The 15,662-nt window shown below is 47.1% G+C and overlaps 1 protein-coding gene across 1 annotated transcript in view; it reads left to right on the top strand.

Annotated features, from left to right (window-relative positions):
* Positions 1–15,662, top strand: part of WDR76 (WD repeat domain 76) — an 86,516-nt gene that overhangs the window by 19,704 nt on the left and 51,150 nt on the right. The window contains exons 5-8 of the mRNA XM_069222971.1: positions 8,461–8,590; positions 9,199–9,300; positions 11,720–11,766; positions 13,906–14,059. Of these exons, the coding sequence (XP_069079072.1) occupies positions 8,461–8,590; positions 9,199–9,300; positions 11,720–11,766; positions 13,906–14,059 (433 nt within the window). The remainder of the gene's footprint in view (positions 1–8,460; positions 8,591–9,198; positions 9,301–11,719; positions 11,767–13,905; positions 14,060–15,662) is intronic.

The following is a 15,662-nucleotide window of genomic DNA, read 5'->3' as shown; positions in this document are numbered from 1 at the left end:
TTTTTTTGCAAAGAATTTTGCCAATTTTATTTTTCACACAAATTTGTAAAGATCTATTCTAGTTTCCACATAATCATAATGTTTCTCAGGACAGAACTTTAAGCCTTTATTTCGAAGAGTTCTCCCTTGCGTCAATTCATGATTAGAGAGTTTGACTATATTAAATTCACATTCTGTTCTGATTCTTTTAGAACCTTCTGAATCTCATACATACATACAGAGACTGCTGATGAAACCTATCTGTCCTGTCCAAGAACTGCACCACTTTAGCAAAGTTCCCAATTTTTATTTTAATTGCCATTTAAGGCATCATGAGAAGATTCATAGTAGTAGGGACTCTAATAATACACGGGCCACAGTCTTCCAAACTATTCTTTCAGCTTTCAACCATTCTTATATCCTGTATTTCACCCTTCCCTGTATAGTCCTACAAGTTCCACGACTGGTTGGAAGTCACACTTGTGATGTACGTCTGTGAGTATGTATGTTGACAGGTGTGGAGTTTTTTAAATCTACTTGTCCAAAGGACAAAATGTGACAAAATTCGACTTGGCCGGTATTGACATTTACTTGTCCCGCAACTGGCTTAAAAAAAGTATGTTTGGCACAGAAACATGCTTCCATATTTGGTTTCCAACAATCTTAAAGTAAAACATCTTTTGTAATTCTTGTCCGCCCAAAAGTTCTGCCCACACGTTCTGAGACATGAAACGATGTTTAATAACTAATATCTGGTAACTTTGTCCTCCCTTTTCACAAAGCAAGTTGCAGCCAATTTGTTTGGCCTGACTACACTAAAAATCACAATCATGAAAGTCAGTCGACAGTTATGACCAGGTAAGATTCTTTATCATAGTGAAGGAGGAAGGGGTAGAAAGCAGGAGCAAAACGTTCCTTGGGAGGCAATGGTCCAATGTAATGGTGTTGGACAAGTACAGGTGTGCATGGCAAAAAGCAGGCTGCACTCCTATGCTCATTTGTTGTACAGCAGATGTGTACATAAAGGTTTTGTTACATATCGGGTCCGGTTAAATGTATAGCTAAAACACCTAAGGCAGAGTCCTTATTGGGCATTGTTGTCACCGCACTCTAACTTTGAAAAGACTGCATAAAGGACATTCTGAGAAGTTTAAACAGCAAATTAGCACATCCTACAACTGCCTTATGGCCGTACTCCTGACAGTGTTCTGTTGCAACTCTGCTCTCCTCGGGGTTGTGGCATGTTTGTAATGGTGGAAATTTGAGATGGTCTTGGGTGAGACATTAGTGCATTTTAGAAGTAAATATTATATTTGTCCTTAAGTCCTCTTTTATATCCTAGGACTCTGCTGAGTTAGAACTCCTACTGCCAGTACACAACTGGGAGGTGCCATTTCAAAAGAATTGGAATCTGTGAAAAAAGGATGCAAACAAACATTGCTGTAATAGGTTTAGTAACCCACTTATCCCTGTGATCAGTTCTTTACATATTCTTGAGAGAGGAGTGAGTGCCAACCAGGTTGACGATGTACTAGTCTGCTTAAAGTGGGGTGTCTTGAAAGATCATGGAAAAGAGAATGGGACACTGCTAATTAGAGCACAGAAGGACGATGTCCAAAGGTTAAAATCCCTGCTTTAACTTGCAAACTGTGAAAAAGGCTAGTTGCTCTCACACAGCAGACACACATTATGCAAAATCTCACACCCCTTCACTGATCGGAGACACTATTAGCAGACACATTCTACAAAGACCTGCACTCGCTGCAGACACCCCCACTGCACAGAACCACACCTGACTGTGCAAATATACACACACACCTGTACATTAACCCAGAATCTACACAAACATCTTTGCACAGAACCCCTACCCACCTCGCACAGATGCCCTCCCTGTAGAGACTCAGAAAAAGAGCAACCTCCGTGCATAGATGTGCACACCGATGCTGTGCCTTTTACTCTAGCATTTTCTGCAGAAATATTTGCAATCTCCAGCAGGCCTCCATTGAAGCAAATACACCACCATAATGGTTTCGATTGACGCTAGGTCTGTTGCACAGACAGAAATTAATGCTTCAACAGTCTGGCTAAGGTGACACTGGCCTGCGATGAGAATGTTGCTGAAGATCTGGCAAAGCCTGAGATGTCACAGGTTCACGGATGTAGTTTGGGGCATACCAGTAATGGTTTTTACTGCATTAGAGTTCGAGGGTGCAAAAAGCAAGGGCAGAACCATGGGGGGAACGGATGAGCGGAGCAGTGGCAGAACAGGACCACAAGTGGAACCAGTGCAAGAAGCTTAAATGTCCAGATTTAGCAGACCTGAAAAGTCCCGGGGCTCAAATAGACACAGAAGTGACCCAAGCAACAGTCATCAGAAGGTGTTGAGTGATCAAAATGGCTAAGGTCAAGAATGCCAGCGGCTGTCGTGAGATGCCGCAAGTCAGACCCCAGTCTGCGGCCTCTTAAAACTATGTTGGAATTGTGCTATTGTCCCTCAAGCTACCACTACTTCTGATCTCTTGGAGAGCCTGTATTTTGCAGTCTCGTGGGGAAATGTGAGGAAATGCTGCTATTTTAGCACGCACACTCCCACTCTCCATAGCTCCACAGTTCCTGCCCATGCTGTCTTCGTATAGGAAGAATGCTTTACCTGGGGTAGGCTCAGCATTCGCCTTGCCAATCCTACTCTAGACGCTTAGTAAGACTTTTGGCCAGTCGAAGTCCTTCACACCTTTTTAAATGAACAGAGACTTGTATCTGACTTTCTGATTGGCTGTGAGTACCAATGTGCCACAGGTTCGCTCCTTCGTACCAAATGTAATGTCTAGTTGTCAGTTGGAAAATATGAACACTTAAGCTACTTGTCCTAAGCAGAAAACGGCATGCCTCGGATGTTACAAACTGCCCACCCCTGTAATCTTAATTTAGAAGACTCTTTGGTCAGTTGGCTTTGTCAAAGGCAGGTGCCACTTCCTTGCTCCTCATCCCTCTGGTACATCTAAACAAATGTAGGTCCATTAAGTTTAGCCATAATAAGACCAGTTTCTGCCTCACTTCTGCAGTGGGCACGCAGCAGAGGTAACAATGGATTTGATTTATAACTGAAAGTTCCCCTTCAGTTTTGTGTGTGTGTGTGTGTGTGTGTGGTTGTGTGTTTTTTTTTTTTTTTTTACTGGACTCTGAGGACTAGTCCGAAATGTTACTGTGGTTGTTGCTTAACTGTTTACGCTTCATTGATTGCTTTGAATGGCTGTTGAGAGGATAAAAAAGTAGAAATGCATAATACTCTCCTCTGGTCTTCACATAAAATCTGTGACATTACATGTAACAAAATACGTGCGTTCAGGCTTTACCACCGTGTGATAACCATCCACTTTGGCTTTAGGAAGGCTTTTCGCAGTAAATAATTTAAACCTTTTGCCTCTGTGGCCTTTTTAAAAATAATATACAGCTCATACCTATAGCATTTTACATATGGCATGTTCAGTTTCAGGCCTGCTGTATTGAGCATAGGCTTCCCAACAAAGCAACAAGTGTAATACAAGAAACCTTTGCCAGCGAAAGCACACACTTGTCCAATCAAATGTGTAGTTAAGACAGACAACACGTAGATTTGTTTCAGGTCCTGAGCTCGCCCCCCACGACCGCAGCACCAACCTGCTGCCTCCTGCCTCTGTCCCCCGACCACGCTGCTGTTTGCGTGTTCGAGGCCCTCCTCCACCCGCAGGCATCATCCTGCGCCTCATCCCTGGGGTCTAGTGGGCTCTGACTAGCTTCACTTGACCCGTGTGCCGCTTTCCGCCGTCCTGTAAGTTGTTTTTCTCATTTTTCTGCGCCTCGCCTCCGGCGCTTCTGCCCCCGTTGTGCCCCTCTGATTGCTGTTTCCCCGATCGTGTACTGTCATTACTGTATTTCATACTGTGTGTTTTCATATTGTGACTGCCTTTAATTTCGCTCGTTTTTTTGTGCCTTTTGCCCCTTGTGCGCTCCCCCTGCTCTCCGATCCCTGCCGCTGCCTCCCTGCGGCCCCGCCCCCCTCGCGCCCCCATTCGCCGCTCCCTCCTGCCTCCCAGCTGCTCCTCCCTCCCCCCTCCCTTCTTAATGGCTGGCGCTGCGCGTCGCGAGTGAGCGACCTCTGACCTGTTTCAGGTCCTGAGCTCGCCCCCCACGACCGCAGCACCAACCTGCTGCCTCCTGCCTCTGTCCCCCGACCACGCTGCTGTTTGCATGTTCGAGGCCCTCCTCCACCCGCAGGCATCCTCCTGCGCCTCATCCCTGGGGTCTAGTGGGCTCTGACTAGCTTCACTTGACCCGTGTGCCGCTTTCCGCCGTCCTGTAAGTTGTTTTTCTCATTTTTCTGCGCCTCGCCTCCGTTGCTTCTGCCCCCGTTGTGCCCCTCTAATTGCTGTTTCCCCGATCGTGTACTGTGCCATTACTGTATTTCATACTGTGTGTTTTCATATTGTGACTGCCTTTAATTTCGCTCGTTTTTTTGTGCCTTTTGCCCTTTGTGCGCTCCCCCTGCTCTCCGATCCCTGCCGCTGCCTCCCTGCGGCCCCACCCCCCTCGCGCCCCCATTCGCCGCTCCCTCCCGCCTCCCAGCTGCTCCTCCCTCCCCCCTCCCTTCTTAATGGCAGGCGCTGCGCGTCCGTGCCGCTGGCGCACCAAGACTGCGCCCAGCGCCACCCCCCCTGGTCCCCGCGCCCCCCGCATCCCCTGCGTCCGCTACTCAACCAACGAACTCCGCGCACTCAACCCCGGCCCCTCCGCAGAGTGCTTCCTTGCAACCCCGAAGCACACAAAAGGACCCCTCTCCTGCCGCACCTGCAACTTCTCCTGCACAGAACGGCGAAGCCAACAACAAGAACTTCCAACACCAACCACCTGAACTGCATCCTCATCAACACACGCTCCGCACGAAAACACGCCATCGAACTCTGGGACTTACTCGACACCACCGCCCCTGACGTGGCCTTCCTGACCGAAACCTGGTGGAACGACTCCTCGGCCCGGACATCGCAATCGCCATACCGGAGGGATACAAAATCACCAGAAGAGATCGAACCAACGGAATCGGCGGCGGAATAGCCATCGCCCACAAATCTACCCTCAAAATCCACACGGACGACACCCTCAAGACAGCCGAACACCTCCACTTCCAGATCCACACGGACCCCAACACGACCCTCAGAGGAACCCTCATATACCGCCCTCCAGGACCAAGAGCCCCCTTCAGCGACACCGACCTCGCGAGCACCCACGCCCTCGCTTCCCCAGACTACATCCTCCTGGGAGATCTAAACTACCATCTGGAAAATAACAACGACGTCAACACCGCATCACTGACCTCCAACCTCGGACTCCGTCAACTGGTCAACACTCCCACCCACATCGCCGGACACACTCTTGACCCCCTCTTCACCTCAAGCAACCACATCTCTTTCAGCCACACCTCCGAACTCCACTGGACCGACCATCACTGCGTCCACTTTTCCTATACGAAAATCACCGAACACCACCGCATCCCCCTACCTCCTCACAGCCGCTGGGGAAAAATCACCCAAGACCAACTAACCAGCACCCTCGTCAAAAACCCACCACCCGACTCAATCGACCCGAGCACTGCCGCCATCAACCTCCATCAATGGATCCTCGACTGCGCCAACACCTTAGCCCCACTCAAGAAACCCACCGCCAACCAAGGAAAGAAAAAAACAGCCTGGTTCACAGACGAACTGACCGCCTCCAAAAGCCTCTGCCAGAAGCTCAAGAAGAAGTGGATCTTAGAGCGCACACCCGACAACCTCTCCTCCCTCAAAGACGCCAACCGTGAACACCACCAACGGATCCGAGTCGCCAAGCGCGCCCACTTCACTGAACGCATCAACAACAACGCCCACGACTGCAAAGAACTCGTCGGCATCGTGAAGGAACTCTCAAACCCCAACGCCAACTCCAACGACATCCCGCCCTCCCAGAAACTCTGCGACGACCTCTCCACCTTCTTCCACCAGAAAATCACAACCATCCACAACAGCTTCAACGCCACTCTGCCGCCAGACCCCCACCCCTGACATCTCCACAGACGCCTGCCGCCTCACCGCCTGGACCCACGTGGACGACACCGAAACAATGACAACCATGAACACCATCCACTCAGGCTCCCCCACGGACCCATGCCCACATCACGTGTTCAACAAAGCCAACGCCATCATCGCCCCCAAACTCCGCAAGATCATCAACCTCTCCTTCGACTCCGCCACCTTCCCAGACAGCTGGAAACACGCAGAAATCCAACCCCTTCTCAAGAAACCCAAGGCTGACCCCAACGACCTCAAAAACTTCCGACCGATCTCTCTCCTCCCTTTTCCAGCAAAAGTCATCGAGAATATCGTCAACACAGAGCTCGCCCTCTTCCTCGAATACAACTCCATCCTAGACCCCTCTCAATCCGGTTTCAGACGAAACCACAGCACCGAGACTGCACTCCTCGCCGCCACAGATGACATCAGAACTCAAATGGACAACGGCGAAACCTCGGCCCTCATCCTCCTCGACCTATCAGCCGCTTTTGACACAGTCTGCCACCGCACCCTACTGACCCGCCTCCATGAAGCCGGCATCCAAGATAAAGCCCTCAACTGGATCTCATCCTTCCTCTCCGACAGAACCCAGAGAGTACGACTCTCCCCTTTCCGCTCCAAAGCCACCAACCTCATCTGCAGCGTCCCCCAAGGCTCCTCCCTCAGCCCTACATTGTTCAACGTCTACATGGCCCCCCTCGCTAAACTGGCCCGCCAACATCACCTCAGCATCATCTCCTACGCCGACGACACCCAGCTCGTCCTCTCCCTGACCAAAGACCCACTCACCACCAAAACCAACCTCCACGAGGGACTAAAATCCATCGCCGAGTGGATGAACGACAGCCGCCTGAAGCTCAACTCCGACAAGACGGAAGTCCTCATCCTCGGGCGCACCCCTTCGGCCTGGAACGACTCCTGGTGGCCCACCGACTTCGGACCCCCACCCACCCCACCCAGCCACGCAAGAAACCTCGGCTTCATCCTGTACTCCGCCCTCACCATGTCCAAACAGGTCAGCGCTGTCTCCTCTTCCTGCTTCAACACCCTTCGAATGCTCCGCAGAATTTTCAAGTGGATCCCAACAGGAACCAGAAAGACGGTGACCCAAGCCCTCGTCAGTAACAGACTTGACTACGGCAACGCACTCTACACAGGCATCCCAACAAAAGACATCAAACGACTCCAGCGTATCCAAAATGCATCCGCCCACCTGATCCTCGACATACCCCGCCGATGTCACATCTCCCCTCACCTGAAGGACCTCCACTGGCTCCCCGTGGACAAGAGGATCACCTTTAAACTCCTCACCCACGCTCACAAGGCTCTACACAACACCGGACCTACCTACCTACCTCAACTCCAGACTCAACTTTTACGCCCCCACTCGTCAACTCCGCTCTGCCAATCTCGCCCTCGTCCCCAGGATCCAGCGCAAGACCTCCGGCGGCAGATCCTTCTCCTTCCTCGCCGCCAAGACCTGGAACTCTCTCCCCACCTCACTACGCCAGACCCAGGACCTCCTCACCTTCAGGAGACTCCTCAAGACCTGGCTTTTCGACCGCTAACAGCTTCCCCCCCCCCCCCCCCCCCCCCCCACGCCTCGAAACCCTGATGGGTACATAGTGCGCTTTATAAATGTAATGATTGATTGATTGAGCTGGTTTTCCCAGTAGTTCTTACTAAACTTTTTTTATTTTTTTTTATCACATACGGTCCAATTACAACTGTCTTTCATGCCAGACGCACAAATGAGTTCCTTCAGTTTTCCATTTTTTGTTTTAATGTTCGTGGGACGTGATTGAACATTATGCATCTTTTATTAGCGAGCAATGAGCAATAAAATACTTTATGAATAATTAGTTTTTTTTTTCTATTTTTGGCCTTTGCCAAGTGTAACTTTCAGACACAATCTGAAAATGCGGTTAACAAAATATTTAAACAATTGAGCCACATTTTGAAGTGATTGCAGCAGAATGTTGGAACATGACCCTTCAGGTAATGTAGACTGAGAAATGGGGAGCCAGTTTGTTACGGCGACTGTTGGACAAACCTACTTCTGCATCGCCTTATAACATTTAACAGTTCTTCCAACACAGGTTGATACACTTTGTAGGGACACATAAGTTTCTGAGTTATGGCAAGAGGACTTTATTATTAGGGGACACTTGGAAAGGGCACTCATTTTGAAATGTAAGTGTTGCGGTCATTACCAAGTCATGTTTCAGCTACTCTAGTGTATCTGACATCAGTCATGGGCTTTAGGACAGACCTCCTCTACAATGGACACCACTTGCTTGCTGACATTTGTCTTGTTAAGTAGATGACTCTCCCCATATGCCTACATTTGCATGCGTTCACTAATGTCATTAATCCACGAACCATCTGCATTTCCTAGAACATTGCCTAAAGTGCAAGAAGTAAACGGCGTTCGTCGCAGGTCAATGCGGCTGCAGAGGGTTGATCCATCAGGGACGCCGCTGCCAGAACCAGCAGTGCAATGGAATCCTCAGTCCAGCGATGACAACGTAAGGCTATGTGGGTTTTCAAAGGCCTGCACTACATATAGTTGATTTTGTGTTCTTCATTCCAGCTGCAGAAGCTAAGGTGTAGTTTGGGCCTAGAAGCTAGAATCAATGTGTGCTTGTTCCCCCGTCCCCAAACGCAAGCATATTTTCACTGATAGATCCCTTACTAATGTATCATTTGAAAGATTTTTAGTGTATGGGGTTTTTATACATTGGGCTTAACGTTTCTCCTCCTGTACTGTGACTAATTTGAACTTCTTAAAGCAGAGTTCCTGCAGACTGGGGAAAGTGAAAAACTGGACATGTTTTGACTTGCTGTAGAGGTACTTGTCCATGCTCGCCTTTATTCGAAGGTTTTTTTTTCTTTCTATTTTTTTTTTTTCCCTTTTATCATAAGGGAAGGTAGATTCCTCATTGTCTGGAGATTTATGTATTCCCTACACTCTGGCATGTGTTTACGATGCAAAACAGTTTGATTCAGAGAACCCTATTTGGAACTAGTGGGTTTGTTTGTATGTTTTTCTGTTGTCTTTTCTGTTCTGTTTTGTGAGTGGAAATGCACACGGGTGGCAAGTCTGTCCTGTTAATGCCTCTTCTTGTTCAAGCAGCCAATGAAACCTGTAGGACCTCTGGACATGAAACCTACTCATGAGGTGGAGGACGAGGCGGTGATGCTAGACTTTCTGCATGAATGGAAGAAAGCGAGTCAGGTAAATCACACAAGATTCCAGACTCCGTAAGGGGTCCTCTGTGGAGAAGCTTGTATGGGATGGATGAGTACTCTCTTGTCTGAAATACTCACGGCACCTCTTGTGAAGCATTAGTATATTTCCTGCAAGCTGTTGTCCATAGCGCTCCACCTCCGCTCCCCAATCCTCCTATTTCTCTATCAGTCACAATGCCTCACACTACTATGACTCATCTCGCTTCTCTTTCGTCCCCTCTTTATCCCTGAGCTGTGTTCTTCCCAACCTGTGGCATTCTTCCTTCTGCCATGTCTTTGTGGATCCATCTTTTCACTGTTTGAGTAATACCACTAGTGCTGCAGTAAACTATTCCTAAGGGCTACAGGAGAGCTTGAAGGAGCAGGGCCGATGTGGCTGCGGAGATCACATAAAATCAGGGGTCACAAGTGTGGCTGTGCTTAGGAGTTAAATGATAGCCTGCTGCTGGGAGGTGAAGTAAAATTGATCACCCCAGGTTTGTTATTGCATGAGCGTTGTCCGTTGGTTAGTGCTTGCGCTTGTCCAGGGTTCATTTGGGTATCTATTACCCTTCACTCTAGTTTTTTTTTTTTTTCTTTTTTTTCTGAAAGGCTTTTTCCACTGCCCAGGTTTGTGGCTGTCCTGCTAGTTAGTCCAAAAACTGTGTATTTCATTTTAAGTGTTTGGTCTGTTGAGTCTTCCTATTGTTACTTTTAATGCTTGCCAATAATTTTGGGGACCTTTTGAATATTTTGGTAGCATCCAACCGCACCCTAGGATACCACACATTTCTTAAAATAGTATTTTGGATCTTAAGTGCGAGAATTGCTGCCGAAATAACTTTACTTCTCTGACTTTTGTTGACATCTCCTTCCTTTTGACTGGAGATAACCATACCAGCCCTACCCACAGTTACTTTTTAGTGGAGCTGTGCGGCTAGATGGAGGTATTAGACCTCCCCGTACTACTTCCTGTATTGGCTGCCCCACCCTTTTAGATATATCCATTCGTCCTGCTACTACCTGTGTCTCTAAACTGTCTATAACTAAAATTAATGTGCTTTTCTCTCTGAAACTTGTGACTTAATCTTCTTTAGTTGTTTGAAAACCAAGTAGCATCTGCTGTGTGCAAACATGATATCTCTGTGCAAGGTGCACTTGGAAATGTCGGGATCTAATTCAATAGTGAGAATAGTAACTTGAGGCTCTAAAGGCTGTGCTGTACCTATAATGCTTAATACTAAATTGATTGTGATGCAATTTGCACTCAGAGGATGGGGCCTAGTCCTCGTGTTTACCTGTGAAAAAGAGTTACAGTTGGCAGCCCTCCGCATACAACTGTAGACAACAAAAAAGTGATTGGTGGATTGCTTGAATTGATCTCAGTCACTGGTAATTGCTGTGGGTGGTAATCTTGAGTATGGAAAGTGGAGTCCGGTCAATAACGTAGTCTCCTGGACTTAAGACCTGATATCCTTCCTAGAGACAATGCAATTACAGCAGTGTGTGGATTTCCCACTGTAGGCAAGACTGTCTATGGGGAATATATTTTCACAAAGTAAAATTGAATATGGCAGAAAAATATTATATACAATTATGTTCTTTCCACCAATACACCATCCTTTTATTTTGAAGGAAAATAACTCTCTTCCTTACCTGGGTGGTCATACACACACAAAGTTATGGGTGAAATGCTTGCAATTTGTCCAACCACTGCCAATTGTTCAGGGTAGCTTTCCATTCCAACCCATTGTTCTTCTGCTGAACATACCACCTTAATTTGAACCATACCAGATGCAAATCTGTCTTAACCCTGCTTCAATACGAACAGTCCAGCGTGAACTGCCAGGCCAGGTCCTCCCTGTACTGGAACACAAGCAACCAAAGACTGGTTGGGGCTCGTCTGTCAGGTCTAGCTTGATTCTAGTGACACAGTGAGCCACATCTGGGGATACCCATGCCACTTAGGGGTACATAAGGCACACAGAAGGGGATGGGAGGAGGAATGTTGTTAATCCCTTAGGGTAGCATTCCAACCCATCGTTCTTTTGCTCACTGTGCCACCTTAGTATGAACCCAACCTGGACCCTGCTCCAACAGTACAGCACACACTGCCGAGCCAGGACCTTCCTGAACTGGAACACAAGCAATCCCGTAACGGTTTCACCCACATTGGTGGCATGGTGAGCAAAAGAAGGAATGATTCACATTCTACCCCTAGCGATTTCCAGTGGTTAACACAATCAAATTGCAAGCATTCCTCATATCGCTTTTTGTGTGTTTCATGTTCTGGTTTGTCTGCAGGGCTACACTAGCTTATTTGCTGCTAATCGTGAGTCCCCTCTCAATTTAGGCCTTTTTTAAATGTTTTTCTATTTGCGCATATACAACTTTTGCTGTCTGTAATCCTTTTATCCTCTCTGTAGGAGATGCCTTCCTGTGCCATGAAGCAGCCACTAAGCAGTTTAAAGGGGTAAATACTTGATTGTCTCATTTTCTCATTTTCATTGTTTTAAATTTTGCAGCCATTTCTTGTATTGTCCTCCACTACTCCCATTCTGTAATATGTAGTCTGCTTGTACACTCATCCTGTCCTTGTCTTGATGATGCCAGACCTTCCCCTGATTACTGATATGGTACTTCTCTAGGTGCATGAATCTTGTTATGTGTTCACATGCTTTGCTATGTCATGCCATTAGACAGTGAACCAGTGGGTATCGACTCTCGAATATGTCTGTAATTCCATGTCCTCTATTTCATTAACTAGAATCCTACAAGGCCCTTCAACTTTTAATTGTTCAAATTATTGCCTATTGTACGAGCATAGGTAATATAAAACTCAATGTCACCTTGACTCCAAATTTGGAGGCTGAGGACATCCTCGCTCGGGAGATTGTTGTTTTGTGGCTTTGTTGACTCCAAAGCAGGCTGTATGTGCAAAGTACATCTTAATTAACGTTTGTGAATTTGATATTTTTTTTAATGTAAAGGAATTTTACCATGTCTTGAGTGGGACCCCTTTCAGGTTTTGTTAAAGATGCCAAAACAGTGGTACAAATTTTCGAGTTTCCGGAAGGTTTATGTTTGAGAAAGCAGCTGAAATAAGTTTGGGATATAAAGCCATGCAGGCACTCATGGGTGTAATCATGCTTTCTTCCAAGATAGGAAGTTTGATATGAGTTCTCAAATTAACAATATGGCGTTTGAGCAGAACGAATACCTAAATGATCTTTATTTCAAGGATCTGGACTCCTTGAAGCATAGTTTCTGAAGCAGCAAATAAGTGTGCTAACCGTTATTTGGAAAACATGTCCACTAGGGACCTACGAAGTCAATGACTACTTAGGAACTTAATTTGCACTACATGCTCTTGACTCCAAAAGAGAACATTATTGCAAGTAGATTGCTTTGCAAATGTCAAACTTGATATCAGTAAGCCCGAGGTATCTGAAAAAACGATCATTCAGGAGTGGCTATTTAATAGATCTTTCTACTAACACTATTGGTTCAACAAGTGACACTGTGATCACCCACATCTTACTGAGGAAGGGAATGTTGGAGAAAACTGCTTTGTCCAACACTCTGATCCCACAGCATTGAGCCTCGTCTCTCAATGTCCTAGGATGTGCCCATGCCATTATCGACTTAGAGTGAATAGACATTAAGCATGAGGCAGCTCGACCCACAGAGAAAATATGCCTTGAAATGTGAAATGAAAGGTACATTTTGATTGTCAGTTGTAAGTCTTCAGCACTGAATGTAACCATTTAAAAAGTAGTACAAGTGTGTAATCTGGCTTCTCCAACCAGTTGCTTGTGAGTTACTGGTAGCACTCCACCTACTTGGAATTAGATATCCTGTGTGCAGTCCAGCCTACTAAATTAGAAGCTTTTGCTGGGTTGAATTAATATATGTACAGCAAAATTGAAAATTCTGTATTTGAGACAAAAATGTGTGTATTTTCAGACGTCGTGACCTGATTATTAGAGAAAATGGTTGAGGTTGAATTCTCAAAATATGTTTAAAGCTTTATAGTGATTGATGCATCACTATCACATTGGGTAGAATTATTACTGATATCATTAACTTGGTATTGAGGCATTGCCGCTATGGATTTTATGCATTGGAACGCAGTGCATTCCCAGGAGTAGCAGTGTGTTCTATAAATGTATTTTCTTTCTTTCATTCATTAATTGTCTATGTGGCAGTATTCCACATTCATAAAGCATTTTTTACATTACATCTGGCAGTTGTGCCTGATGCAGAGGTGACCACTGCTGATAATCTTGCATATGGTGGCCACTAATATAATCTTGTCTGAGGTGGTCTCTATTACAACAATAATAATTTTAGTAGCTCATGATGGTTCTCATTGAACATTTTGACGCCTTGTCAGGGATAGTAAGCGCTATACAAATGCAACATACGTAGTTCTCAATACCGAGAAGGTTGGAGATCTGGTGTTAGTCTACAACAGATTGTGAAGCTGCAAAAGTATTGCTTCTGAGAAGTAATGTGTTTTGTTCCTTTTTGGCAATAAAGGCCTTTTCCTATGTACTGTTCTTCCCACCTGGATGGAGAACCTTTACTCTTACTTTTGCCATTTCCTCAGGTACAAAGCACGCCTGCGCAGCATGACACTTGTGGAGGAGCGAGTTGCCAAGGTGACTAAGAACCGGATCTTCTCCTTAGCAATCCATCCTTCGGAGACTCGGACTCTGGTGGCTGCCGGAGACAAGTGGGGGGAAGTCGGCGTCTGGCATCTGGTGAGAAATGCTCCTTAAAGATCTTAGCATGAGAAATATATTATGTTCGATGTAGATTCGCATGTTTTGCATAGCTCGCCATCTGGTGTTGGGTCGGAGTGTTACAAGTTGTTTTTCTTCGAAGAAGTCTTTCGAGTCACGGGACCGAGTGACTCCTCCTTTTGTCTCCATTGCGCATGGGCGTCGACTCCATCTTCGATTGTTTTTTTTCCGCCATCGGGTTCGGACGTGTTCCTGTCGCTCCGAGTTTCGGAACGGAAAAACAGCTAAATTTCGGAAGATTTTCGTCGGTATTGTTGCGTTCGGGATCGGCGTAGTTAGAATTAACACCGCATCGAAGATCGAACAGCTCCGGAGCCCTTCGGGGTAGTTTTCCATCCCCGTCGGGGCCTACTCGGCCCGACCAGGTGTAGAAGAACGCCGATGGAACGGACCCCGTTCCGTTTCTGTCCCAAATGCCACAAAAAATACCCCTATTCAGACCAACACTTGGTCTGTAACCTGTGCCTGTCACCTGAGCACAGTGAAGACACTTGCGAGGCCTGTCGTGCGTTCCGGTCCCGAAAAACACTCCGAGACCGTTGAGCCAGAAGACTTCAAATGGCGTCCACGCCGACAGCGCACCGAGAGTTCGAGGTACAGGAAGAGGAAGAAACCTTTTCGATACACGAATCGGACTCCGAGGAATTCGACGATCCACGAACCGTGAGTAAGACGTCGAAAATCACTCATAAGAAGATTGTCAAGGCCCAGGGGACGCCACTGCCACCAGGCCATGGCTCCACCCATAAATTCGGTGACCGACCGTCGGCACCGAAAAAGGCCCAATCAGTGCCGAGACCGTCCGACTCCAATCGAGACACCGGCACGCAGCCTTCTCGGGACCGAGAAAGTGCTGGAGACATACATCGACACCGAGATAGCGGTGTAGACACGGCTCGACGCCGAGACAGCGGCACCGATGAAGATCGACGCCGAGATGTTTCGACTCCGAAAAAGAAAAAAGCCACCTCGGAGCCGAAAAAAGATGCAGACAGGGTTTCGGTGCCAAAACAACCTGCAACCGACCCAGTTTCAGGCTCTTATACCGAAGAGCAATCAATGACCTCCCAAATGCGAAAGCATAGGTTTGAGGAAGACCTGCAATCCACCGATGTAGACCATACGCAGAAACGTATTTTTATACAGCAGGGGACAGGAAAGATAAGCACCCTTCCCCCTATTAGGAGAAAGAGAAGACTGGAATTTCAAACTGACCAAACACCACAAAAATGGTGAAAAGGGTTACTCCGCCACCCTCTCCTCCACCTATAATTCACGTCTCGCCAGCACAAACTCCATCACATTTCCCGGCTCACACCACCATGAGCCAAGGTGACCAGGATCAGGAAGCATGGGACTTATACGACGCCCCTGTGTCAGATAACAGTCCGGAGGCATACCCTACAAAGCCATCACCACCAGAGGACAGTACTGCATATTCTCAGGTGGTGGCTAGAGCAGCACAATTCCACAATGTAAGCCTCCACTCAGAACAAGTCGAGGATGACTTTCTATTCAACACCCTCTCTGCCACCCACAGCTCCTACCAAAGCCTGCCTAT

Source organism: Pleurodeles waltl, chromosome 3_1, assembly GCF_031143425.1.
Source record: "Pleurodeles waltl isolate 20211129_DDA chromosome 3_1, aPleWal1.hap1.20221129, whole genome shotgun sequence".
NCBI classification, from domain to species: Eukaryota; Metazoa; Chordata; class Amphibia; order Caudata; family Salamandridae; genus Pleurodeles; species Pleurodeles waltl.
This window is presented reverse-complemented; position numbering and strand designations above follow the sequence as displayed.